Source organism: Caretta caretta, chromosome 2, assembly GCF_965140235.1.
Source record: "Caretta caretta isolate rCarCar2 chromosome 2, rCarCar1.hap1, whole genome shotgun sequence".
Lineage (NCBI taxonomy): Eukaryota > Metazoa > Chordata > Testudines > Cheloniidae > Caretta > Caretta caretta.
Genome location: NC_134207.1, coordinates 213445477 through 213472383, shown reverse-complemented (window position 1 = coordinate 213472383; position 26907 = coordinate 213445477). Strand labels below are relative to the sequence as shown.

At 39.0% G+C, this 26907-nt stretch overlaps 1 protein-coding gene across 2 annotated transcripts in view; it reads right to left on the bottom strand.

Moving 5' to 3' along the window:
* SNX13 (sorting nexin 13) overlaps positions 1-26907 on the bottom strand; it is a 167960-nt gene that overhangs the window by 69146 nt on the left and 71907 nt on the right. For both annotated transcript variants that reach the window (XM_075125821.1, XM_048838325.2), the window contains exons 5-13: positions 25913-26034; positions 22797-22918; positions 22517-22618; positions 17162-17250; positions 16157-16240; positions 4376-4514; positions 3598-3686; positions 2018-2117; positions 434-627 (exon numbers count right to left, since the gene is read on the bottom strand). In XM_075125821.1, the coding sequence (XP_074981922.1) occupies positions 434-627; positions 2018-2117; positions 3598-3686; positions 4376-4514; positions 16157-16240; positions 17162-17250; positions 22517-22618; positions 22797-22918; positions 25913-26034 (1041 nt within the window). The remainder of the gene's footprint in view (positions 1-433; positions 628-2017; positions 2118-3597; positions 3687-4375; positions 4515-16156; positions 16241-17161; positions 17251-22516; positions 22619-22796; positions 22919-25912; positions 26035-26907) is intronic.

Genomic DNA, 26907 nt, shown 5'->3' with positions numbered 1-26907 from the left:
CAGGGGAGCAGGATCCAGGTCACAGGCTAGGTCACCCTCAAAGCACACCCTCAGAATGCCTGCTTACCACCCAGTTGGTTATAGGTGGAGCTCGAATGAGCAGAGGATGCCAGCTTTTAGGTTTTCAATTTGTTTTTCTTCGTTTAAGTCAACCAACTTTTGAGTACTTTATATGCATTGCGTTTTATAGACCTGCTAGCAAGAACTATTTACCCTAAGCTTGATGCAAGTGAAATCATTCAGGTATCAACTGCAACGCATCTGTTTTCTTGTAACAAGTTTTTCACCAAATCTATTTCACAGGAAGTTAGCTTCTGATTGTTCTAAATTCAGCTAAGAGTTCTGACACTGCAGTGTACATTTTAAAACAACATTCCACAAATACTTACGAATTCAAAAATTAGTAAAGTATTTAAAAAAAGAATATTCTTACCTTCTCTGATAAGTACTGCTCATAAATTCCAACTGCAGCTGCTCTTAATAGGCCTTTGGTTTGATTAGTCTGATGTTTTCCATCTCTCTGCCGGCTTAGTAACACCTCCAGCTGTTGCTGTGCTGTAACCCTGTACCCTTCCACTGTCATCCAGAAGAAGAGATGCGCTTGGCCTCCAGTCTGCTGCATGTAATCTACAAAATCAATCATCATTATTGTAATTATACCTGTGAGGATAAAAAAAATCTTAAGAAATCACACATCCTGATGTAAAAAACAACTAGGTCAGAAACATTAAATTAGGAATAAGCTTCAGGATTTGATTATGGTTTTGGATAAAACTATAACATTGACACTCACAAAGTCACTGTTAGAAACACCCCCCAGCACGCCTAATAGGATACTCATAAGATTTGATCAACAAGCAAAGTCTGGAGGAAAGTATAGAAGTAGGGCTGTGTTTTATATTAAAAAATGAACACATCTTAATTGTAGCCACAGCCATATGAGATGAAACAGGACTGTGTGCGTCGTGGTAGGAGCCAAGAGGAAATTGAGCCTGGGGTAAAACTGAGTCCCTTCACAGAAGTCTAAAGGTTAACTTTTATTTAATCCTCGCAATGTCAGGGCACAACAGAATAAACTGACACTATGTGGAACCTGTAAATGAACTTCACTCCTTTATCAATGTTGTGATTTAGTGCAGAATCCAACAATCTAAAAACAGACATTCTTATTCTTGCAAATGAATACATTTTAGAGATATTAAAACTCTAATGCTTTTTAAAAGTATTTTTAAACAAAGGACATTTTTTGAGCCTTCTACAAGTCCTGCAATCCTCCAAATTCTGGCATAGTGGATACTACCGTAAGTAGTCTCAATAGGACTACCTAGAGTATGAGGCAATGCAGAGGCAACACATGGGGGTGCATGTGGGGTCATGTCCCGTCCTCGCCAGATTTCTGCCAGATTTTGCTGGCTGAGCCCCCTTCGTGTGTGGCAGCTCCTGGAGCTGGTGAGCTGCAAGCTGCAGCCGTGGGAAAAGGCAGCAGCAAGATAGCTGGGAACTGCAGGGAGGGGCCACTAAGGGTAAGAGGGGATGTGACTCAAAGTGTTGCGGGGAGAGGGTGGAGAGAACCTTTAAATTGTGCCCCACCACAATCAGCAGGTACTAGTCATCTCTGAAGCAACGTGGTCATAATTTAAAAAATTTGTTCAATTTAAGAGATGTTACTAGCTCCAGCAATATTCCCTACTTAACAGGGAAGGAATCTCTCAGACCGGTAGAATCTCTCCAAAGAAACTTAAGTGACACCACTGTAAACATTCACTGAATCAGTCTTGCAGTTAAATCACTATGTCTGAAAACTCTTTCAAGCTGACTTCAACATAAAGTATGAAGTTAAGAATAATATCAGTTTAACCTACACTCGTCATGGCAAAGACTAAGTTTCAATTCCCTCCGAAAAGGATCATGTACAGTTATGGCACACGACACAAATTTGTATTAGTTCACAGGCATGTTCTTACTTCATGAAAAATAATCTTCCTCCCCCACCCCCCCAAAGTTAGCATTTTCTTACCCATAAAAAATTGTAGTGCAACATTGTCTACCAGAATGTTGTCCAGAGGGACTGTGCAAAGTTTTCCGAAGTTTGCTGCCAGTTTCACAGTATCTATTTCCTGTACAATATGGGATACAGCATTGATAATATATTATTTTTATTAATTTTTATATTTTTTAAATTACTACCAAAAAGTGTTTATATAATGTAAACAGATTTACTTTAACTACAGCAACCTGTTTGGGGTTTGTTTGGTTTGGTTTTTAAAATGTTAGTATACAGGATCACTGCTATCTCCACAATTTTTTGTTTGTGTAATGACTTATAACAGTGTTTGTTTACAGCATAGATTGGATTCTATCCCTGCCCCAGAATTCCTGTGTGCAAGTATTTTAAACCTAGCTGTTCACAAGTGGCCACGAAGTGGGTAGATAAGAAAATGTTCATCACAACCTTCTGAAATATTTTCTAAAGAAATTATTAGAGCCATCTTAAAAATTACCTGAAACCACCTCAAATTCTGCAGCCAATTCATTAGCACTACATGATATAGAATATGATATAGATCTGTCTCCATTGATATCTGACTTCCATTAGTTATTTTATTGATTGTATTACAGTAGTGTTAGGGGCCCCAGACATGGACCAGAGCTCTACATATTAGGTACTGTGTTGGTCAATAAGCACAACCCTCATCATCTTTATGCCCCATCCAAGCTTAAAGCTCAACTGATGTAGTCCCAAGAAACAGGACAAAGTCAGATATGCTACAGTAAGAATGTCAGCAGTTTCTCAAACGTAACAAAAAGTAGAGGCTAGAGACTAGATGGCAACTGGAGAGGCTGTTAAAACAGAGGAAGCAAGTCGGACGAATTTCTGACACACAAGAACTTCCAAGCAGTGCAAAATACCATTGGTACTTTTAAACAAGTGACAGTCTGAACAACAAACTGTACTTCAAAAGAGAACACTACTACCAATAAATAGGCAGTAACGTTATAAACTCCTACAGCTGAAAAACAGGGACTTCGTCTAAGGGCCTCCAGACTGAGCTGCATGTTGCATGAACTTCCTAATCAGAGGCAGGAATTCAGTTGATGATGTAGAGAAGCTGAACTCATGTGTCAGAGAAACTGTTCTCTTAATTCTTAACTTCATTAGTTAGCTATGCAGCTTACTTCAGTTCTTTTCTAATTGGAAGAGTTTAAAACCAAGATCATTTGAAAATATATTCCAGATTTTTAAAGGTTTGAAAATAAATCTGAAATATGCAATAGTAATATGTAGCATAATAGCTATATATTTATTATATATATATAATGGATAACATTTTCTAACAAAAGCTCTGGTAGGTGAATTTTCCATATAAAATTGGAAGTATGAAGGTGCAACTTTAGCTACATAATTACTCAGTATACAGTTCAATATAGTCAGTATATATACTACACAGTATAAACTCAAGGGCTATAGTCATATTTTTCCCTTAATGAACTAGAGAGATCTTATGACAATCGCTAGCACGTCTTTGACAATTTCACATTATCATTTATGATTAAAACAAACATCAGAAAGAGTATTAATAGAAAAGTATTACTTACTTTTCCTGACTGCAACCTCTGTATTCTTGAATCACATACTTTAACAACATATAATAAGCTGTTTATTTGATTTTTTATCGTATTGATATCTAGAGAAAAAAAAACAATAACTCAGACTAAAGAGGACTGAAGTAGAAACAAACTAGTGATCAAACAATTGATGAAGTATATTATCAATTTAAACACACTTTTAAAAGATACATATAATTTTCCTTGTTTTGTTCTTATGTAAGGACACCTACCAGAATGAATATGACTGTCAATATTTACAGTGAAGTGGTTTGGTTTTGTTTTGAATACATTTAATTTCTACTGGAAGAACTGAATTGCAGTTAAGTAGTCTTTTTCCTTCCATTCTCAATGTAACTTTCAGTTATTATTTAAAAAGTTGTGAGTAGTCCATCATCAATAGATGAACCACTACTGAAAGTCAGAACCAGTCAGGCAGGTTTCAACCGGGACATTTGACTTTTATTAAAAGATAGAACAAAATCATAGAAAGTTAGAACAAAACCTATCAAGACACATAATTACTGTTAGAAACCATGATAACAGCCATCACAGAAAGGGGAATACAGATGGAGGCAATCAGTCTTGGATCTTGCACATCAGAGAAAACTCAGGTTTGAATCTTTCACATAACATTTTTAATAGCACTCACGATTAACACTAGTAAGGTAAGAGTTCACATTTTAACACTCTTCTGTAATTACCAAAAAAAAAAAAATCTTGTTAGCTTTTGTTTATTTTAATTCTTCATTAAAATAAAAATACTAACCATCTCCTGCTGTATCTAAGGATCGAAGATATTGCAGTTCTTCTCCAGCCTTATCTCTTACCGCTTCCAGCTCCCCTACATTGTCACTTAATTTAATAACATTCATGAAGGCCTCATAGTTACAATTGGAATCACGAATCTGAAATAGTCAGAAAATTTACAACCCAAATTATGCAGAAGAGAAAAATCTATCCATAGTGTATGCTTCTTCATGGTGAACTGGAATCGACAATTAAGGGAAAATTGTAAATTTAACATATACTGTATAGTGCCATCACTTTAAAAACATCACAGTTCATGGCAGCCATGAAATTCAAACTGTTTTCTCAGGATTGTGCCGTCTATGGAGAAATAAATCCTTGTGGCAGTTTAAACCTCTAAACCTGGTTTTCAATTAGGAACTTTTTAAATTAAAGGCTACATTTTAAAGAACTTTCTGTTCAGAAGAAACAAAGACCAGATTCTGGGGGCCCACAGTAATTGTGTTCCTGCCATGTTTAAAGCAACAGATTCTGTCATTTTGCTATCAGATACAGATCCACACTTGTATGTTTTGAATTGTTGTTCTTGGCATCAGGAATGATATAAAGACCATACAGCATTTAAGGATTTCCCCACATTCTATCAAGGAAAAAGATCAGAACTGTAGGAGTGGGGATGTGTACAACTGTTTATTAATACAAGAATGGTCCCATGGACAACCAACACATATTTCACTTCAGAAGACACACAAATTCTCAAAGTTTAAGACCTCACATTTAAAATCCCCTTCTTAGATATTACAGACTAGAGGTCTCTCTCTACATGTTAAAACAAAAGGTGAGATACTAAGAACTTGCAGTTCAGGGGGAGGGTGAGCTAAGGCACCTTAAGCCACCGTGTTAAAAAAGTCTGGTGACGTTTTCTTTGAAAGTCTCTCCTGCCCCCTCCACTTGCTTTGGAGCAGGGGCTTGAAATTCGTAGGGACAGACATTGTTTTAGGGATGTGCTCTGGGTTGTGTCTGTGAAAATCTGCCTAAATTTGACCAAATTATAAGTCTTGAAAATGAAAGTTTGAGTACACTCAGTAGAGACAACTTGGATTTCAGCAGCTAAAATTCCCAAGGGTTCTGTCTACTTTGCACATGGTCTAGCCTGAGACTAAGCAGGGCTTTCCCTGCAATTGCAGCTCTGAGCTGCTGTGCCAAGTCCAGACATTTGAAATGAGTCAAGGGAGACTCTCTCTCCTGTGCGGTCAATGATCCCTCTGCTGGCCCCAGACAGTATACAGAAGGAAGCTGCCTGATTAGAAAGTGGAGGGGACAAGAGTGAGACCTGCAGGAGGATGAGGGGAATGGACTGGGACAAGGAGTCAGAAAGGGTGGGGCAGAAAATGACACAGGGAGTCTGGCTGGGCAAGGAGTCTGGGGACAAGGAGCCAAGTATGTGGGGAACTGAGACTGGCAGGACGAGAAGACTGGGATGGGGAGTTCAGTGGGATGATACAAAGATGAGACATCTGAAGAGTGGAGACTGGGGCTGGCAAGGTGATGAAAGTGGCACTCACTGGGACAAGAAATGAAGAGAAAAGAGGAGAGTCTGTGGCAACACTCCCATCCCGAGCCTGGAATGGAAACTAAGATTCCTGAGTTTCACCATTCTTCTGCTGTGAGCAAACATCTCCAAACCCCATCCCCATCTAGTGCTGTTCCACATAGAAGATGACAACTTACTACTACCACTATCAGTTACACCATGACCTCAAGTGGCTGAGGATCTTAAAGATCAGAAGGTTCCAATCCTGTTGATTACTTCTGTGAGTGTCAACATGACATGATGGAATTTCTGTTTGACTTTGCTTTTTTAAAATCCTATTATTAAGTTAAGATTTTGTCACGGTTATTTTTAGTAAATGTCAGGGACAGGCTGCAGGCACAAAACAAAAATTCACCGAAGCCCGCAACCTGTCTGTGACTTTTATTAAAAATAAAGGGGGGAAGAGCACATTGTGGTAGAGGCTGAAGCCGAAGAAGTCATGGAGGTTCATTAAAGTCATGGAATCCATGACCTCCATAATTAAATCATACCCTTACCTATGACATCACCCAAAAATGATATTAAAAGATTATTAAGTTGCAAAGTCAAGCACTCTTAAGTTAGAAAATGCCAGAATGAAGGTTCACTGTACAACCTTAACTTGACCCTCTTGTGTGTGCGCATTATGATACAGTCTTCAACTGCATGACAACTTTTTTTTTTTAAACAGTTTCTTTGCATCATTCAGAGCCCAGAACGGAGCTGCTCTGGGGATGAATCAGGGGTGCAAAGTGAGACTGTTGTCTGTTTGACCCCTGCTACAATTACTGCAGAGGTTGGAAGGTGTGCATCCACTGTGGGTACTGGGATGGGGAGGCCTAGACACCCCCCACCCCCCCGAACTACAGGCCGATCCACTCAACCAAGGGGAAGGAACCACTGAGCCCAGATTTAAGGGAGACAACAAATGAAAAAAAAACCAGTGAAGGGAACAAGGGTCATAGGGTCAAAACGGGGGATCCAGATGAGGACATTGAGCTGAGAACCCCGGACAGCACCCACTGCTCCTCAGTGGAGTCCAAGGAGCCACAAGTTTGCTCCTCCTAGTTTGGTAGGTGGTCATCTTGGGCAGCATCAGGAGGAGGATGATAAGGAGGTCTCATGGATTTGTGGAGCCATGGATAGGACATGCAAATATAAGGTGATACTGGAAAAAATGCAGCCAAAACCTCAGCAGGAGGTTTTGGAGGAGTCAGAAGAGGGGCTGCAGTCTGATGCACTTTTCATAGATGAGAAGGAGACCTTGGGGCACAACACAGAAGGGGCAGGTTTCAGGAGACTACATGAACCATGCCATTAGCTGCACAGAGGAGCCACCAACTAATATCCTCAGTGGCCCGTGGGACCAGGGTGGAGTACAGGCTTGCCCATGAGGTAATCTCCACGCCGGATTTTAGCACTGAGAGGGAAGAAAACAAAGTAAGAGAGGATACAGCCATGGGTAGGAGAATGGACATAAGGAGGAAGGGTAGTGTGGATACCAGTCTAATAGGTCATACTAGCTGTAGAATGACCGTGCCTAATTGGGTACAGAATGTGAGCGAGGCCAAACAGCAAAAATTAAGATGTTTGTACACCAATGTGAGGAGCCTAGGTAACAAAATGGAGGAACTAGAGCTACTGGAGCAGGAAGTGAAACCAGATATTATAGGGATAATAGAAACATGGTGGAATAGTAGTCATGACTGGACTACAGGTATTGAAGGGTATGTGCTGTTTAGGAAAGACAGAAATAAAGGTAAAGGTGGTGGTGAGGTAGAATGTAAAGAAATAAGAAGCAATGGAATGGATAAGACAGAGTCCATCTGGGCAAAAATCACATTGGGGAAGAAAACTATTAGAGCCTCCCCTGTGATAGTGCTTGGGGTGTGCTATAGACCGCCAGGATCTAATTTGGATATGGATAGAGCCCTCTTTAATGTTTTTAATGAAGTAAATACTAATGGAAACTGCGTGATTATGGGAGACTTTAACTTCCCAGATATAGACCGGAAGACGAGTGCTAGTAATAATAATAGGGCTCAGATTTTCCTAGATGTGATAGCTGATGGATTCCTTCATCAAGTAGTTGCTGAACTGACTAGAGGGGATGCCATTTTAGATTTGGTTTTGGTGAGTAGTGAGGACCTCATAGAAGAAATGGTTGTAGGGGACAACCTTGGTTCAAGTGATCATGAGCTAATTCAGTTCAAACTGAACGGAAGGATAAACAAAAATAAATCTGCAACTAGGGTTTTTGATTTCAAAAGGGCTGACTTTCAAAAATTAAGGAAATTAGTTAGGGAAGTGGACTGGACTGAAGAATTTATGGATCTAAAGGCAGAGGAAGCCTAGGATTACTTTAAGTCAAAGCTGCAGAAACTATCGGAAACCTGCATCCCAAGAAAGGGGAAAAAATTCATAGGCAGGAGTTGTAGACCAAGCTGGATGAGCAAGCGTCTCAGAGAGGTGATTAAGAAAAAGCAGGAAGCATACAGGGAGTGGAAGATGGGAGGGATGAACAAGGAAAGCTACTTACTGAGGTCAGAACATGTAGGGATAAAGTGAGACAGGCTAAAAGTCAAGTAGAGTTGGACCTTACAAAGGGAATGAAAACCAATAGTAAAAAGTTCTATAGCCATATAAATAAGAAGAAAACAAAGAAAGAAGAAGTGGGACCGCTAAACACTGAGGATGGAGTGGAGGTTAAGGATAATCCAGGCATGGCCAATATCTAAACAAATACTTTGCCTCAGTCTTTAATAAGGCTAAAGAGGATTTTAGGGATAATGGTAGCATGACAAATGGGAATGAGGATATGGAGGTAGATATTACCATATCTGAGGTAGAAGCGAAACTCGAACAGCTTAATGGGACTAAATCGGGGGGATAAACTTCATCCAAGACTATTAAAGGAATTGGCACATGAAATTGCAAGCCCATTAGCAAGAATTTTTAATGAATCTGTAAACTCAGGGGTTGTACCGTATGACTGGAGAATTGCTAACATGGTTCCTGTTTTTAAAAAAGGAAAAAAAAGTGATCCGGGTAACTACAGGCCTGTTAGTTTGACATCTGTAGTATGCAAGGTTTTGGAAAAAATTTTGAAGGAGAAAGTAGTTAAGGACATTGAGGTCAATGGTAAATGGGACACAATACAACATGGTTTTACAAAAGGTAGATCGTGCCAAACCAACCTGATCTCCTTCTTTGAGAAAGTAACAGCTTTTTTTAGACAAAGGAAATGCAGTGGATCTAATTTACCTAGATTTCAGGAAGGCGTTTGATACCGTGCTACATGGGGAATTATTAGTTAAATTGGAAAAGATGGGGATCAATATGAAAATTGAAAGGTGGATAAGGAATTGGTTAACAGAGAGACTACAGCGGGTCCTACTGAAAGGTGAACTGTCAGGCTGGAGGGAGGTTACCAGTAGAGTTCCTCAGTGATCAGTTTTGGGACCAATCTTATTTAATCTTTTTATTACTGACCTCGGCACAAAAAGCAGGAGTGTGCTAATAAAGTTTGCGGATGATACAAAGCTGGGAGGTATTGCCAATTTAGAGAGAGACCAGGATATCATACAGGAAGATCTGGATGACCTTGTATACTGGAGTAATAGCAATAGGATGAAATTTAACAGTGAGAAGTGTAAGGTCATGCATTTAGGAATTAACAACAAGAAGTTTAGTTATAAGCTGGGGACGCATCAATTAGAAGTAACGGAGGAGGAGAAGGACTTTGGAGCATTGGTTGATCACAGGATGACTATGATCGGCCAATGTGATATGGCCATGAAAAAAGTTAATGCGGTCTTGGGATGGATCGGGCGAGGTATTTCCAGTAGAGATAAAGAGGTTTTAGTACCATTATACAAGGCACTGGTGAGACCTCACCTGGAATACTGTGTGCAGTTCTGGTCTCCCTTGTTTAAGAAGGATGAATTCAAACTGGAACAGGTACAGAGAAGGGCTACTAGGATGATACGAGGAATGGAAAACCTGTCTTATGAAAGGAGACTCAAGGAGCTTGGCTTGTTTAGCCTAACTAAAAGAAGGTTGAGAGGAGATATGATTGCTCTCTATAAGTATATCAGAGGGATAAATACTGGAGAGGGAGAGGAATTATTTAAGCTCAGTACCAATGTGGACACAAGAACAAATGGATATAAACTGGTCATCGGGAAGTTTAGACTTGAAATTAGACAAAGGTTTCTAACCATTAGAAGAGTGAAGTTTTGGAATAGCCTTCCAAGGGAAGCAGTGGGAGCAAAAGATCTATCTGGCTTTAAGATTAAACTTGATAAGTTTATGGAGTAGATGGTATGATGGGATAACAATCAATGAATCTTGCCCATATGCGCAGGGTTCAGCTGATCGCCATATTTGGGGTCGGGAAGGAATTTTCCTCCAGGGCAGACTGAAAGAGGCCCTGGAGGTTTTTCGCCTTCCTCTGTAGCATGCGGCATGGGTCACTTGCTGGAGGATTCTCTGCTCCTTCAAGTCTTTAAACCATGATTTGAGGACTTCAATAGCTCAGACATAGGGGAGAGATTTATCGCAGGAGTGGTGGGTGAGATTCTGTGGCCTGCATTGTGCAGGAGGTCGGACTAGATGATCATAACGGTCCCTTCTGACCTTAATATCTATCTTAATGAGGGCTTCCCACCCTCCACAGGTGGCAGCAGGTTCCACCACTTAGTGTCAGGGTGGGACATGAGGGCAAGGAATTGAATGGTCTGGAGCATGAGTGCATACAGATGTTCTCTAGATGCAGTTCACAGACAGACCAGCTGGATGGCCTCCAGACTGCTCAGCTTGTGTACCGGGGAATGAGGGAGGCAACGATAAGCTCCAGAAATCCATGGGTGAGAGAGAAGTACCTTCCCACATGACCTGCTCAAGAAAAGCAAGAGAAGCAGGGGGCAAGGCTGCCCTCACATCTTGTAGCACACAATGGGGAACATGAAGGATAGGCAACCCCATGTACTGGCTAAGTGCCTTGGAAGGTGTATATTGAATGAAGCAGTGGTGCCCAACTCTATTACACAAGAGGGCCAAATAAACCTAAAAACCACCTTAGCAAACCTAAGCAAAACTGTGTGGGCCAAACAGATTCTACATATTTTAATAAGATTTAAAGTCACTTGTATTGATTTATATTTTAGGTTCACCTTGTTCCGTATGTAGACAGATTTCTGTACATAGAAACATTGTCTATTTACACACTTGTGTAAACTAGAATGATGTAAACATGATGACAAAATGCTAATGAATCAGCCATTAGTATATGTTGAAGCAGGCCGCGGGCCTTATGAAATGTTCTGGTGGGTGATGTACAGTCCGCGCACCATAAGTTGAGCAACCCTAAAGAAGGGATGAAAGCAGAGAATGGACAGTCTAATGCTTACGGCAGTTGAATACTGCCTTTGACAAACTGATTCAATCCCTGCCTCTACCACAGGGCTCCTCTGTGATGCTGGCCAAGCCATTTAAACAAACTTTTCACAGGTTGTTACTAACTGTAAGGTCTTCATTTTTAAGGTGCCGGACTTGAAAGCCTGGGACCTGATTAGCAGAAGTGCTAAGTACTCATAGTCAAAATTGAAGTCAATGGGAGCTGTGATTTGAACATATAAAGTGCTACATCTTCAGAAGAATCAGGCTGTAGGTGTCTCAAACTGGGCCTCCGAAATTAGCAGATAGTTTTGACTAGAGTGGATCAAAAAAATTTCAATGGAAATTGATTATTTTGAAAAAATGCAGTTAGTTTAGATTGAAACATCTTGCGAGACTGAAAATTTTTGTCAACAAAAAGGCAAAAAATTTGCAACTGACAATGCTGTTCTAATTTTTTGTTTCAAATTATTATATTAAAATTATTTTATTTTATATTCAAATACTAAATATAATATAGAAAGTCTATACAAAATGACAGTATTGAAAAGTTGCATTTTGACACTAAACAAAACGCTTTGATGGTCCCTAATTGCATTTTTTAATTTTCATTTTGCCAGAAATTTCAGATTTTTGTTCTGAATCAGAATGCGATATCTTTCAAAGTGTCAGAATTCCCATGGGAACCAGAATTTCCATTCCAAGCTATTCTATTTTTGACCTTAATCTCTTTGTGCCGCTACTCTCCATCTATAAAATGGAGATAGTAATACCACCTCATCTCACAAGGGTATCGTGAAAAGAAATGAAATAATGTTTGTGATGCACTTGAATGCTATTGCGATGAGCACCCCAGAAAAGTCCATGAGGAAATTAATAATTCTGTCTTCAGCACAAGTTTTGAATAGCATGCAGTAAACGAAGCATGGAACCATGAATTGAACAAGGAGTTCAATAATTGAAAAAAATAAAAAGATATTGAATAGCTACATAGGTGTGAATACCATCTATTCTGTGCACTGAGCTATGTGGGGTGCTGTAGAACAACAGTATGTGATCATGAAACTAAACTGTCATAATTCATATGCAAGCAACCTTAATACTGACATTTCTTAACTTTTCAGTGTGTGACTTTGGAACTTTAATGTAGTGTTGTGTGTGTGTGTGTGTGTAACATGTGTGTAGCGTGGAAGACAAGCTCAGGAAGATTTTCATTTAAAGCTGTCTGTCTTCATAGATGACACCTTACTGAGTGGAACAAACATCCATCATGAACTTCCATCATAATCAAGAGTAAAAACATTTTGAAGTTAATAAAATCCCATGGATGGGCTTTCTAACCCTATCAGAAAGTGGGGAGCACAACTTTGGTCTCAGAAATTGGAAATTCATCTTTTTAACCTGATTGGAATCTAAACAAATCAAAATTTCTCAGAAAGCATGCCATTTACTTATTTTTTGGAAATACTTATTTGGAAAGAGTCTGACTTCAGACAATTTATAATATAGGCCTTTCTGCCTAACATCAACTCTGGGCAAGATAATGGAGTGGCAGATACGTTATTTGATTAACAAAGAATTAGAGGAGGAGAATATAATTAATGTCAATCAACATAGGTTTATGGAAAATGGATCTCATCAAACTAACTTGATTTTTTAATGTGATTATACATGTAATTGAAAAAGGTAATAGTGTTGACATACTTTGACTTTGTACCACATGACATTTTGATAAAAAATTAGAATGATATAAAATTAACATGGTATACATTTTATGAATTAAAAGTTGACTAACTGATAAGTCTCAAAATGTAATTGTAAACAGGGAAATCATCACCACTGAGCAGATGTTTTCTCAGTTGGGTCCCATAGGGATCAGCTCCTGGCCCTACACTATTTAACTTTTTTATCTATTGCCAGAAAAAAACAAAAATCATCACTGATAAAGTTTGCAGATAACGCAAAAATTGGGGGAGTGCTAAATAACGAAGAGAACAGGTCACTAATGCAGAACACTCTTGATCGCTTGCATCCAGTTTACCAAGCAAACAATGTGTATTTTAATACAGCTAAACGTAAATGCATATATCTAGGAACAAAGAATTCAGGCCATACTTACAGGGTGACAGACTATGTTTTGGGAAGCAGTGCCATTGAAGAAATTTAGTGTCATGGTAGATAAATAAGCTGAACATGAACTCTCCCAGTGTGACGCTGTGGCCAAAATAACTAATACAGTCCTGCGATGCATAAACAGGAGAATCTTGAGTAGGAATAGAGAGTACCCTTGATTTATATAGTGGCATGATGATATTTTCTGTCTTATCTTTCCCTTTCCTAAAGATTCCAAACATTCTGTTAGCTTTTTTGACTGCTACTTCACACTGAGCAGATGTTTTCACAGAACTATCCACCATAACTGCAAGATTTCTTTCTTGAGCGGTAACAGCTAATTTAGACCTCATCATTTTACATGTATAGCTAGGACTACGTTTTCCAATATGCATTACTTCGCATTTATCAACTCTGAATTTCATTTGACATTTTGTTGCCCAGTCACCCAGTTTTGTGAGATCCCTTTGTAACTCATCACGTCAGCTTTGGACTTAACTATTTTGTGTACTTTTGTATCCTCACCGTTTACCCCTTTTCTACATCTTCTATAAATATGTTGAACAGCACTGATCTCAGTATAGATCCTTGAGGATCTATATATCTAATATCTATGCTATTTATCTCTCTCCATTGTGAAAACTGACCATTTATTCCTATCATTTATTTTCTATCTTTTAACCAGTTACTGATACATAAGAGGACCTTCCTTCTTATTCCATGACTGCTTACTTTGCTTAAGTATGAAGCGGTGTTGTAGCCATGTTTGTCCCATATTATTAGAGAGACATGGTGAGTGAGGTAATATCTTTTATCATCTTTTAATATCTTTGCTTAAAAGACTTTGATGAGGGACCTTGTCAAAGGCTTTATGAAAGTCCAAGTACACTGTATCAACTGGATCACCCTTGTCCATGTTAGTTGATACCCTCAAAGAATTCTTATATATTAGTGAGGCATGATTTCCCTTTACAAAAGAGACTCCTTTTGTGACTCTTCTCCAACATGTTGTTTTCATCTATGTACCTGATAATTCTGTTCTTTACTATAGTTTCAACCAATTTCTTAGTACTTAAGTTAGGTTTACCAGCCTGTAATTGCCTAGATGGCCCCTCTAGCGTTCTTTAAAAATCATTGTTACATTAGCTATCCTCCAGTCACCAGGTACAGAGGCTGATTTAAGCAACAGGTTAAATACCACAATCAGTAGTTCCGCAATTTCATATTTGAGTTACTTCTGGTTCTGGTGACTTATTACTGTTTAATTTATCAATTTGTTCCAAAACCACCTTGAACGATATATCAATCTGGGACAGTTCCTCATATGTGTCACCAAAAAAGAACTGCTCAAGTGTGGAAATCTCCATCAAATCTTCTGCAGTGAAGACTGATGCAAAGAATTAATTTAGCTTCTCTGCAACGACCGTCTCCCTTGAGTGCTCCTTTAGCATTTCAATCATCCAGTGGCCCCACTGATGGTTTTGCAGGCTGACTGCTTCTAATGTACTTAAACTGCTGTTAGTTTTTGTTTCATCCGTCATTCTTAAAGCCCTTAAGAAAACTACTTCATTTGGAGACATGCTATGAGAATCACTGATAAGTTACTGAATTCATCTTTATCATAGTATTATGAGCTAATGTTACTGTTTTTATCTTCCATGTAAGGCTAAAACAATTCCCAAAATTCTTAAAAATATAGTTTTCCACCAACCAAATTCTGTCGCTCCATAAAAAATGTGTCTACTCTCATTCCATTAAAAATGATTGAGAACATTAAAGTTGCAGTTAAACACTTAAAAGTCAAGAAACGAAAAGTATAAGGTTACATATGCACTTTACCTCTGCCCTTTTGTGCATAATTTAGGTGACCTCTCTACTGTGAGCCTTAGGAACTGTGCAGCTTTAACCTCACAGCAGGATGCATGTTAAATTACATATCAGCTCACAACTAAATGTTTCACTGTGTTGTGTGCAAGTGCAGACTTCCTTAGCTGTGCATCACGATTAGGAAAGTACTGTGAATGTGCAAAGTGTGATTTAAGATGTGTCGTGTCTATTCCAATCCAAAACTAAATTTTTGATGCAACTCTCACAAGCATTTTTTAATTAAGACATTTCCACAAGAAATACTGACTACTGCAGAACTAGACCTCTCAAAACATTTTACCAGGGGTCGACACCACCATGTCGTGCAATGGACACTTGACAAAATTACCGTACTTAGTGACAGACATGGGGTGGGGCAATTATGTCATTCAGTCATTCAATTTTTTTGAAAAATTAACACAGTCCTCAACATTTTTACCACAGACACTTGTGTCCGTGTACAGACACATTGCTGACCCCTGCACTTCACTATAAAAATCATGAAAAATAAATTCTTGAAGACAAATTACTTTCCTCCTTAGTTTGATTGTACTCAGCTTTTACTCAAACTTTTTTTAAAAGTTCACCAGAAGGTAGAGAGCAAGCTTAGAAACTATCATCCTGAAAAAACAAAGTTTGAGAAAGTCATAAAACCACCAAAGCAGGGGATTAGAATAGGAATTCTTATGCAACATCAATGATAGCATCACTACCCCTTTTACTCTAATGATGTACTATTACAAATTGTATTTCCACTAAACCAACCATGCTTAGAGAGCATAGGAAAAGAGAATAGGAATGTGCTTACAGATGAATATTCTTGAAATACTACTGAAGCACTAAAAAGCTTACCATCCATATGACATACTGATTAATATAATCAGGATCACTGAGCTGGTTTATTAATGGAAGAAGAATTCCTCGGGCGAGGATTTCCTGAAAAATGAAATGTAATACAATTGAAATCTGTCCTCTGTATCTAAAAAATGACAAATAGTTTACTCAAAAAACTATCAAATTTTACTATGAATTCAACGTAAAGCTTCTATTTGAGTAACAAGTGAAACTTCAAGCATATTAAGAACAAACTTAAAAACAAATTCTGAAACAAAAAATTTAGAAAATTAGATTTATTTCTCAGAACTCACTCTCCCCACCCAAAGGTAAATTCTTGTGATAAATAAAGAATGTTAGCTCTCTTAGTCTGCTGTGTGCCCAGTACAGAAACTGACCTCAAGGAAGACAACCTAGATATCACAGGATTCAGAGTGGTAGCCGTGTTAGTCTGTACCAGCAAAAACAATGAGGAGTCCTTGTGGCACCTTAGAGACTAACAAATTTATTTGGGGATAAGCTTTTTTTGGGCTAAGACCCACGCAATAGGATCCTTAGAGAAATACGACAAATGAAACACTCATCCCCATAAGATTTTAAGAACTTTAGTATTAGTCGGACAAGAATACAATGGTGACCATTGAAAAACATTTACCTTCTATAGTATCTACAGTCTCAGTTATTTTCCATTTTAAGTATATCAGAGTTACAGTATCACACAAACCACTGAGTGATATCAGTAGGTAAATACTGACTTTTTAACAGTGACTATTGCACATCCAAAAGCCACTCATATCTCTAAAAAATGTCATCTAGAATTGTTCACCAATGTCATATAAAAAGTCAACACCTCCATATGAAACATGTATCTAACCTATTATGTTGAAAAGTATCATCTGGTATTAATATAATAGCTGACGATTGCATTTTATACAACACATAAAATAAGTGACCTATATCTAAATCTCTTTTATACTATATACGACTGGAAATCTTAGGGTGAAATATAAATCCTAAATTTACCCTGACAAAGTATCGCATGATCTTGTTCTGGAAGTCTCCAGGAGGTAGCAATAAATACAGTAACACCTCACACAGATCCCTTAGGAATCCTAGGGAAAAACAATAACAAAATATCAATCCAATATAGAGTAGTGACAACACTACATGTACCTTCCCATTATTCTCATGTAACAAAAAAAGCTTTAGTTTATGGACTGAATTTGACAGCATTAAATATACTTTTCAATGATGCTCAAACTTTTAAGTTTTGTTTTTCTATTTTATATAAAGATATGTATCTGTCTTCAAATCTTACAATGCAGTAATTCCTGACTGACTTAATCTAGGCAGTAAATGACTTTACTGATTTTATATATATTGACTAGAATGAATGGATGTGTGCATTCTCTTAACTCTCACAGAAGCAGCTACTCCCCTTCAGTGCATTTTTTTCATACTTACGCATAGAGCACTTCAGGATTTTTTTTCAAACAAAACAGTTTTTTGTTGGAAAAGGCAAGCTAGCTGAAACAAACTCTTCGTAGGAATGAATCAGTTTCCATTAAACTTTTGTTGGGAAGTTTGTCAGGTCCAGGATATGAGAGAAAGACCCATAATAGCTAATGGTCCAGTGGTCAGGACCACTCATGTGGGGACACCCTGATTCAAACCCCTGCTCTGAATCAGACAGGGCAGAGACGTGAACCTGGAAGAGAATGCCTGGCTGCAAGGATGGAGTTGACAGAACGGCTTAGGCTTCCTTGACCATGAGATGCTGTTCTGGGAAGAAGGGCTGCTAAGCAGAGATGGGATCCGCTTATCGAGGAAGGGGAAGAGCTTATTTGGATACAGACTCCTAGTGAGGAGGGCTTTAAACTAAGTTCGATGGGGGCAGGTGATAAAAACCCACAGGTAAGTCAAAAAACACGGAGACCTGGGAGAAGGGTTGGAATCTGGGGGAGATCATGAGCCGTTATAGCAGGGATAAGGGAGAGACAGGAGATAACATGCAGGGAAATCAAATCAGTATCTTAGATGTCTATATACTAATGCAAGAAGTATGGGAAATAAGTAGGAAGAATTTGAAATGCTAGTTAATAAACACAGTTTGTTGGATCATATTAAAGAAGTTCTGTATTAAAATCACAAATGAGTTTGATTCCCCACAGTTTAAATTCCAGGGTATTACTAATTAAGAGGTTTCTTGGTTTTTGGTACTGTTTCTCTCCCTCTCTGTGTGCAACTTACAAGCTGCTAATTGTGTTAGTACATCCTAAGACAGAGTCTGTTCTCAAAGAAATACTTTGTAACAACAGAAACAGCACACAGAGACTCCCCATCCTTTTGTTGTATTTATCTCGCTTTGTTAACAATTGTGATTAAAATAGAGATAGAGGATGTTTGCGGATGGATGCTTGGTGTGGATAATAACTGAATGATCAGGGAGGCGCCAGCCTAAGAATCCAGTGTCTATCGGCTGAAGAAGGCATCAAGTGGAAACAACCAGAGGACCCCCAGAGGGCAGACAGGAATCCACCCAACAGCCTCAAGAATGGGAGAACCGAAGAACAAGATAACATCTGGCAGCACGGAGCAGTCAGGAATGTGCTATCTGCTGATTGATTCAGCAACAGCATGATGAAGCAATTCCCATAGATTGGCATAGGAAGAAATTCCTATAAAAATGGACTCTAGAAACTGAGAACTTTGAGGTCTGATTCTGCAAACCAACCTCCAAGAGCGTCAGATGTGCATCTGACAAGGCCTTGCTCCATCCTCGTGTCCAGGCCACCTGACCAGTGGCTTGGCACAAGCAACTCTAAGGCTGGTAACTAGCATAACAACCTTGCAGAACCTGTGTGTGCGTGTGTGTATGAATGAATGCGTGAATAAATATGAAATTGAATGGAATGTTATAGCTATAACTAACTGCTTACTATGATTCTTTCTGTATTCACAATAAATGTGGCATTTTGCCTTTTCCCCTTTAATAAGATCCTGCTGTTTTTTATTTTATTGGTATAACAAGTTGGCATCACAGATTAATATACGACTGGAATTTTGGTATAGAAGGGTACAGCTTGCTCAGGAAGGACAGGCAGGAAAAAAGGGAGGAGGCGTTGCCTTATATATCAAAAATAGAAGACAGACTTATTGAAAGTCTCTGGGTAAGGATAAAAGGGGTAAAAAACAAGGGTGATTTCATGGTAGGTGTCTACTAACAGACCACCTAACCAGGAAGAAGAGGTGGATGATTTGTTTTTTAAAAAAAAAAAAACTAACAAAATCATCTAAAGCACAGGACTTGGTGTTGATGGGGGACTTCAACTACTCAGACATCTGTCGGGAAAATAATGCAGCAGGGCACAGATCATCCAACAAGTTCCTGGAATGTATTGGAGACATTTTTTTTTATTTCAGAAGGTGGAGAAAGCTACTAAGGGAGAGGCTGTTCTAGATTTGATTTTGACAAATAGGGAGGAACTGGTTGAGAATTTGAAAGTGGAAGGCAGCTTGAGTGAAAGCAATCATGAAATGGTAGCATTTACGAGTCTAAGCAATGGTATCAGGGAAAACAGAACAATAAAGATAATGGATTTCAAGAAGGCAGACTTGAGCAAACTCAGGGAGTTGGTCATTAAGATCCCATGGGAAGGAAGTCTAAGGGGAAAAACATTTCAAGAGAGTTTGCAGTTTTTCAAAGAGACATTATTAAGGGAAAACTATCCCACTTTATCGGAAAGATAGGAAGTACGGTAAGAGACCACCTGGGCTTAACCAGAAGATATTCAATGATCTGAAACTCAAAAGCGAGTCCTACAAAAAGTAGAAACTAGATCAAATTACAAAGAATGAATATAAACAAACAACACAAGTATGTAGGGACAAAATTAGAAAGGCTAAGGCATAAAACAAGATTAAACTACCTACACACACAAAAGGTAACAAGAAAATATTCTTCAAATACATTAGAAGCAATAGGAAGACCAAGAAAAGGGTAGGCCCCTTACTCAATGTGGGAGGAGAGGAGGAGGAAATGGCAAAAGTGCTAAATTACTTTTGTGTTTCAGTTTTCACCAAACAGATTAGTAGCAATTGGACATCTAACAAAGTGAATGCAAGTGAAAATGAGGTAGGATCAGAGGCTGAAACAGGAAAAGTACAAGTTAAAAATTACTTTAACAAGTTAGAGGTCTTCAAGTCACCAGGGCCCGATGAAATACACCCTAGAATACTCAAGGAGATGACTGAGGAGGTATCTGAACCTAGAGATTATCTTCAAAAAGTCTTGGAAGACGGGAGAGATTACAGAGGACTGGAAAATGGGAAAAAGTACTGCCAATCTACGAAAAGGGAAATAAGGACAACTCAAGGAATTACAAACCAGTCATCTTAACTTCTGTACCCTGAAAGATAGTGGGGCAAATAATTAAGCAATCAGTTTGCAAACACTAGAATATAATAAGGTGATAAGTAACAGCCAGCATGGATTTGTCAAGAGAAAAAACCATGTCAAACCAACCTGATAGCTTTCTTTGACAGGGTAACAAGTCTTGTCGCCGGGGGGAAGAGGGGAGAGAGCAGTAGATGTGGTATATCTTGACTTTAGTAAGGCTTTTGATACAGTCTCTCAAGACCGTCTCATAAACAAACTAAGGAAATACAACCTAGATCAGAGGTCCCCAAAGTATGCGGCACGCACCCCCTTGGGGGACGGGGAGCAATGCCCATAGGTGCACGGCGGGGAGGGAGCACCACCCAGCCTCTCTACATTTGCAGCCGCATTCCTGCCTCCCGACCTCACGCCTGGCCTCACACCCAAACGCAGCGCGGCTCCGCTCCTGGCCCCACGCCAGCCCCCAACCTCCGCCACTGGCCACGGCTCCATTCCCAGCCCAGGACCAAGGCTGGAGGCAAGGCCAGGAGTGGAGCTGCACCTGACCGCAGCCCCGGCCTCAGACCCACTCCAAGCTGCAACCCCCTTACCCCCATCCCCCCATCCCCCTCACTCCACCCCAGCTGCAGCCCCACTCCCGGCCCCAGCTTCGGGGAGACGCAACCCTCAAAAGTTTGGGGACGGCTGGCCTAGATGGAACTACTCATAACTGGTTGGAAAACCATTCCCAGAGAGTAGTTATCAGTGGTTCACAGCCAATCTGGAAGGGCATATAGAGTGGGGTTCCACAAGGATCAGTTCTGGGTCCAGTTCTGTTCAACATCTTCATCAATGATTTATATAACAGCATAGAGAGAGTACACTTACTACGCTTGTGGATGATACAAAACTGCTTTAGAGGATAGGATTAAAATTCAAAATGATCTGGACAAACTGGAGAAATGGTCTGAAGTAAATAGGACAAATGCAAAGTACTCCACTTAGGAAGGAACAATCAGTTGCACACATACGAAATGGAAAATCACTGCCTATGAAGGAGTACTGCAGAAAGGGATCTGGGGGTCGCAGTGGATCACAAGCTAAATACAGGTCAACAGTGTAAACTGTTGCAAAAAAAGCAAACATTCTGGGATGTATTAGCAGGAGTGTTGTAAGCAAGACACAAGAATCTATTCAATGCTGATATAGCCTCAACTGGAGTATTGTGCCCAGTTCTGGGTGCCACATTTCTGGAAAGATGTGGGGAATCTGGAGAAAGCCCAGAGAAGAGCAACAAAAATGATTAAAAGTCTAGAAACACAACCTAGGAGGAAAAATTTTAAAAACTGGTTTCATTTAGGCAGGAGAACAGAAGACTGAGGGCAGGACATGATAACAGTTTTCAAGTACATAAAGGGTTGTTACAAGGAGGAGGGAGGTAAACTGTTCTTGTTAACCTCTGAGGATAGCACAAGAAGCAATGGGCTTAAATTGCAGCAAGGGAGGCTTAGGTTGGACATTAGGAAAAACTTCCTAATTGTCAGGATAGTTAAGCAGTGGAATAAATTGCCCAGGGAGATCAGGCAGTAACTGTACTATTAATAGCATAAAATTTCTTGAAACTATTATTCATTTTTTATTTTTTTTAAACAAAACAGATCCTTGTTTCCTCAATCAGATGATGGTCTGATATTAGATGTAGAATTAACTAGCCTCTCCCTCCTCCCACCACCACCTATAAAGGGATACCATGAAACTGAATACAGACACATTTCCGTCAAATTCTTTCAGCGCTCATTACATATATTGTCACTGCCACTAAAAGTATAATACTGATATGCACCAATCAAGAAATATATGAAATATCACGTCATAACTGGTTGCAATAAAGTTACCGGCTTAGCTTTGAATCTCTTCAATGTTATTGGCTGATGCTGTAACTAACATTTCTAACATAACTTAATGTAGCAACACAACATTTAGAAAATCATTAGAAAAACCTTCTTCATCTTTGGAAGAAGTGCAGACCAGATCACGACAGACTTCCTTCTCCATTTCAACTTCAACCTTAAAGAATGTATCTACAAGGTCTTCTGCTGTACCTACACAAAAGACATTAGAAGATATTTGTGTACATGAAAGACTCTTTTGTAAGTCACCAGTAATTGAATACAAATAAAAAAAGCGTTTGGATAAAGTGAATAGAGAAATAGAATAGAGAAATTTGCTATGCAGGGTCAACAACAAAAAAGTCAAATGCATTTTAAATTATGGCAATACCTTTCATTTGATCATCTTTTTCTGTTATCCTTTGTTGAGCTTTTCTGAATACTCGAAGATGAGTGGCAAAATCATCAACAAGTCGTGTGGTGAAATAAGGCTGCCAGTCCATTTCTTTTGATCTTACAGAAAATAGAGTATACATCAACAAAAATGTTTAAAGCAAAATAAAACACTAATTTATTTTAATGCTATTGTAAACAGTAGTTATCTAAGGACATGAGAATTATAATTTGGTATTATATTTCTGAAGGCCTATACAATTACTATATGAACAATCAACAGTATGGTCCTGCTGTAACTTATCAGCTCAGGAAGATCTACAGAAGGCTACACACTCAAACATGTTTCCATGTTTAGATTGATTGATTGTACAACACTAGAAAGCTTTATATCAACAAAAACACCACACACGGAGGACAAGAAAAACCTTAAATAATGTATGATTTCTTACATGCTATAAATGAATTTACAAAATCAACTATAACGTATATTGTACAACAGTAATTTCAACATTTGCATCAGAACGTTAAAAATGAGCATATTTGCATTTTTCATAAATTGTACTAAGCATAAGAAAACAAAGGTTGAACATTTGTACTGTGTCTCAGTGTAATACTAATAGACCTCTCAGACAGATCTGTGACATTACTTGTGAAAAATATGTTGCCAAATTATTTTCTTCTCACACCCTGCAATATGTAATCATATTAGAAATCACAGCTATAAGCAAGTTCAATATTATAAACAAGCAATCATTTAAAAAAAATCACATGAACTGTGAGGGAGCCAGTTATATTGATGACATATTATACATTTGGTAAAATAGCAGCCACCATTTTATGATATTTATGTATTAACATTTCATTAGTGCTCTTAGGGGAAAAAACACTTTCTAATTGTGTAGACTGAAGGAAGTTCCTCCCTTTTGCTTTTAGTAAAGCATGAGGTAGGCAATCACAGCTCCTCCTCGCTAGGCATTCCCAGTACGGGTTCTTTCTTAACGGAAAGAGCAAAAGTAAACTACTTTGGTACCTACTCTGCCTAAAAGGGCCACACTACAACACTCTTAAGTAAAACCACCTTGGTTTCTGAACAGCTTTCCCACCAAGATAGGCAAGAAACTTTACAAATGGTTGAGCCTACAGCAAAGTCTAGTCTAGAAGCATGAACTGGGGGGAAAATATGAATAGAAAGCATTACACCTTGAAGAGTATAACAAAGCTATGACTCAGCAGCCAAATTGTTCACTTGTAGTAAGTACCTAATAATCACACAAAGAACATTAGGTGGCAGCCTTACCTAATTCCTCTGACAAGCATCTCCCAAGACGAAAACAAAGAATTCTGCCAAAAATCATCCACCTACCTACAGAACAGCTGTATACCAAGCTATAACCACTGTAACAAACTTGAGCAGCCTTTTTTTTTTTTTGAGTTACAGACTATTGATGGCTTTGCACCAATTCTATGAAATAAAGTTCTTAAAGATAAGAAATGAATAAATGCAATCTTCTCAATCTTACAAGGACAGCAAGTTCTACTTTAACGTCAAAGCAGGTCAATCTAGTCATAACTAATTAATTAGCACTCCTATAAGCTGTTACATTTTTTGCCTATAGCCAAATAGCGCTCAAAAATCTGTGAATTTTTTCCCTCCCTATAAAAATAAACCAATTAAGTAATTGCACAGAATCATAGTAGTTAAAAGATGGAATCAAACTGCAATCCATCTCCTGCAAATGCAGGATTATTTCCCACAGTACACAGCCTCCCGTGTTGTTTAGTCTGGTTTTAAGCGTCCCAAGTGACAGCATTTGCAAGTTTCCACTATCTTATAGCCTAACAGATTTGAATGGTAAGACGTCTTCTTGATATTAAGACTAATTTTCCGCATCTATTTCACCCATTATTCTAGTTCCATCCCACTGTTCACCCTACATTATTTTTCACCTCCATTGGCTACTCCTGGGGGCATTCTGTGCCAAAAAAATTAAAAATTCTGCGCACAATATTTTAAAATTCTGCAAATTTTGACAAAATAACATTACATAATCATGCCAGTTTCAATTATTTTGATAATTTATTTAAAAATACCTGTCAGCAAGTATGTCTGTAACAATACAGACACACTCAAAATTTCCCCCAGGAATAGAGAGTTAAAGAAACCCCTATGACAACCCAGTTCCTGTTTCTCTTCCCCCTTCTCCCCCCAACAGCCCAGCCGTGGGGGCAGACACATACAACCCCACCCCCGCAAAGCCCACCTGAACCCCCAATACACCCGAACCACCTCCTCCCCAGAGTCCAACTGCTGGGGTTCCCCAGCCGAGATACCTGTACCCCTCCTCCACAAAGCCCAGCTGTGGGCACCCCCGCCCTTGCCCAGACACCCGTTCCCCTCCCCCTCAGAGCCCAGGGATCCAGAGGGAGCAATAGCCTGATGCTCAGTCCCAAGCTTACACAGTTTCCTACGCACCACCCTCTCCTTCCCTCAGGGCATGCTGTGAACTACAGCAGCCAGGAACCCTCTAGCTCCCTCTCCCTCCCCACAGCAGTGTCTTCTATATGCAAGCTGGGCTCTGCTGAGTCCACTGGCCCCAATGGTGGCTAGCAGCACTGCAGCCCATTTCTGTGGGGGAAAGGAAATTCTGCATGCACAATGTAAAATTCTGCATTGTGCAATGGCGCAGAATTCCCCCAGGAGTAACTGGCAATAAAACCCTTACTTTTGAAATGTAGGCAAATTAAATACAGTTATTAATCTTTCCTCAAATCACTGTCACTACCACTTGATTCTTTATATCACTGTTATCTGAACTTGCTCCAGCTTGATATCTACCCAGTATCTTTCTGGTAATGACATTGCTAAACTTTAACAACATTCCACTCGATTTACTCAGATTAGAGGATGGCCAAATGGCTGAAGCTGTCTTGAACTATTATTTTTAAAAGCTATTGGCTCTTTCCACAAAATTCAGACACTCCTTTTTATATTAGGCTCAAGAATTTTTGAAGTTTTAAAAAAAATATAAACTCCAGCTGTTATACTGCAATCTACCGATGATATTTTGTACTTGCTTAAACGTATGTTTATAGAAACACAAATGGTCTTACCTAGTAGAAAACTGAATGAGTGCATTTTGAAGAGCCTGCCTGATTTCAAGAAGAAAGGATTCATCATCACTTAGTGTATAATACCAGTACTGGACATAGTCCCTCAGTGAAAACTGGATTACCTAAAATTTAAAAAAAGGATACAAAATATCTTTTAGCGTGTGAAGATGCAATAGCTGTGTCATTTAAAGTTCATATAATAAAGAATGCTCTCTCATATCCTTTACATCACGGTGATTGAGACACTGCTATACAGATAACTTAACCTCAACGTTGTTTATGTTTAACTCAGTCTCTCTACTGTTGACTAACATTCACCCTTCTCTATTGTTACAATGATGAAAACTCCAAGGCATCTTTCAAAACATACAGAGACAAGGCTGAGCATCAAAAAACAATCCCTGAAATCTTTGCTTTTACCAATATATTGTTATGCTTATACAGACATGACACATACCTTAGACTATGCAAATTTACTCACCACTACATGAAATTCTCAGACTTCCTGCAGTTGTGGTAGGCCCCAAACACAGTGAAACACCATTGTACTGCTTGGCTTGGGGGAATGATAAGCAGAGAAGCTATGCAGCGGGACTCCGCAATTCCTTGCGACTAAAATGCTACTCTCTCCATATTGTTTGAGCAATGGGGTGTTGAGATGTTCCCACAGTGGATTTACCAACTACAGAGATCTACTGCCCACAAAAAGGAAGGATGTGCAAACCACAGCCTCTAATCATCATTATTATAGCTGTGGCTCAGACATATAAGTACCATGCCCTATGGTTGCAGAAAAGTGGAGAAATATTTAATCTGCAAATCATAACTCTTGTTCTCTATGACCTGTGTGTTGTAGACATGGTTAAAGACATGGTGTGATGCTGGCAGATGAGGCTCTTGCCAAGGCTGCAGACATTAGCTAAGAACTGAAAAACTTATAGCTGGAGACCAGACCAGTTCAGCTCTATGTTAGTTTTGCTTAAAATAGGTATTAG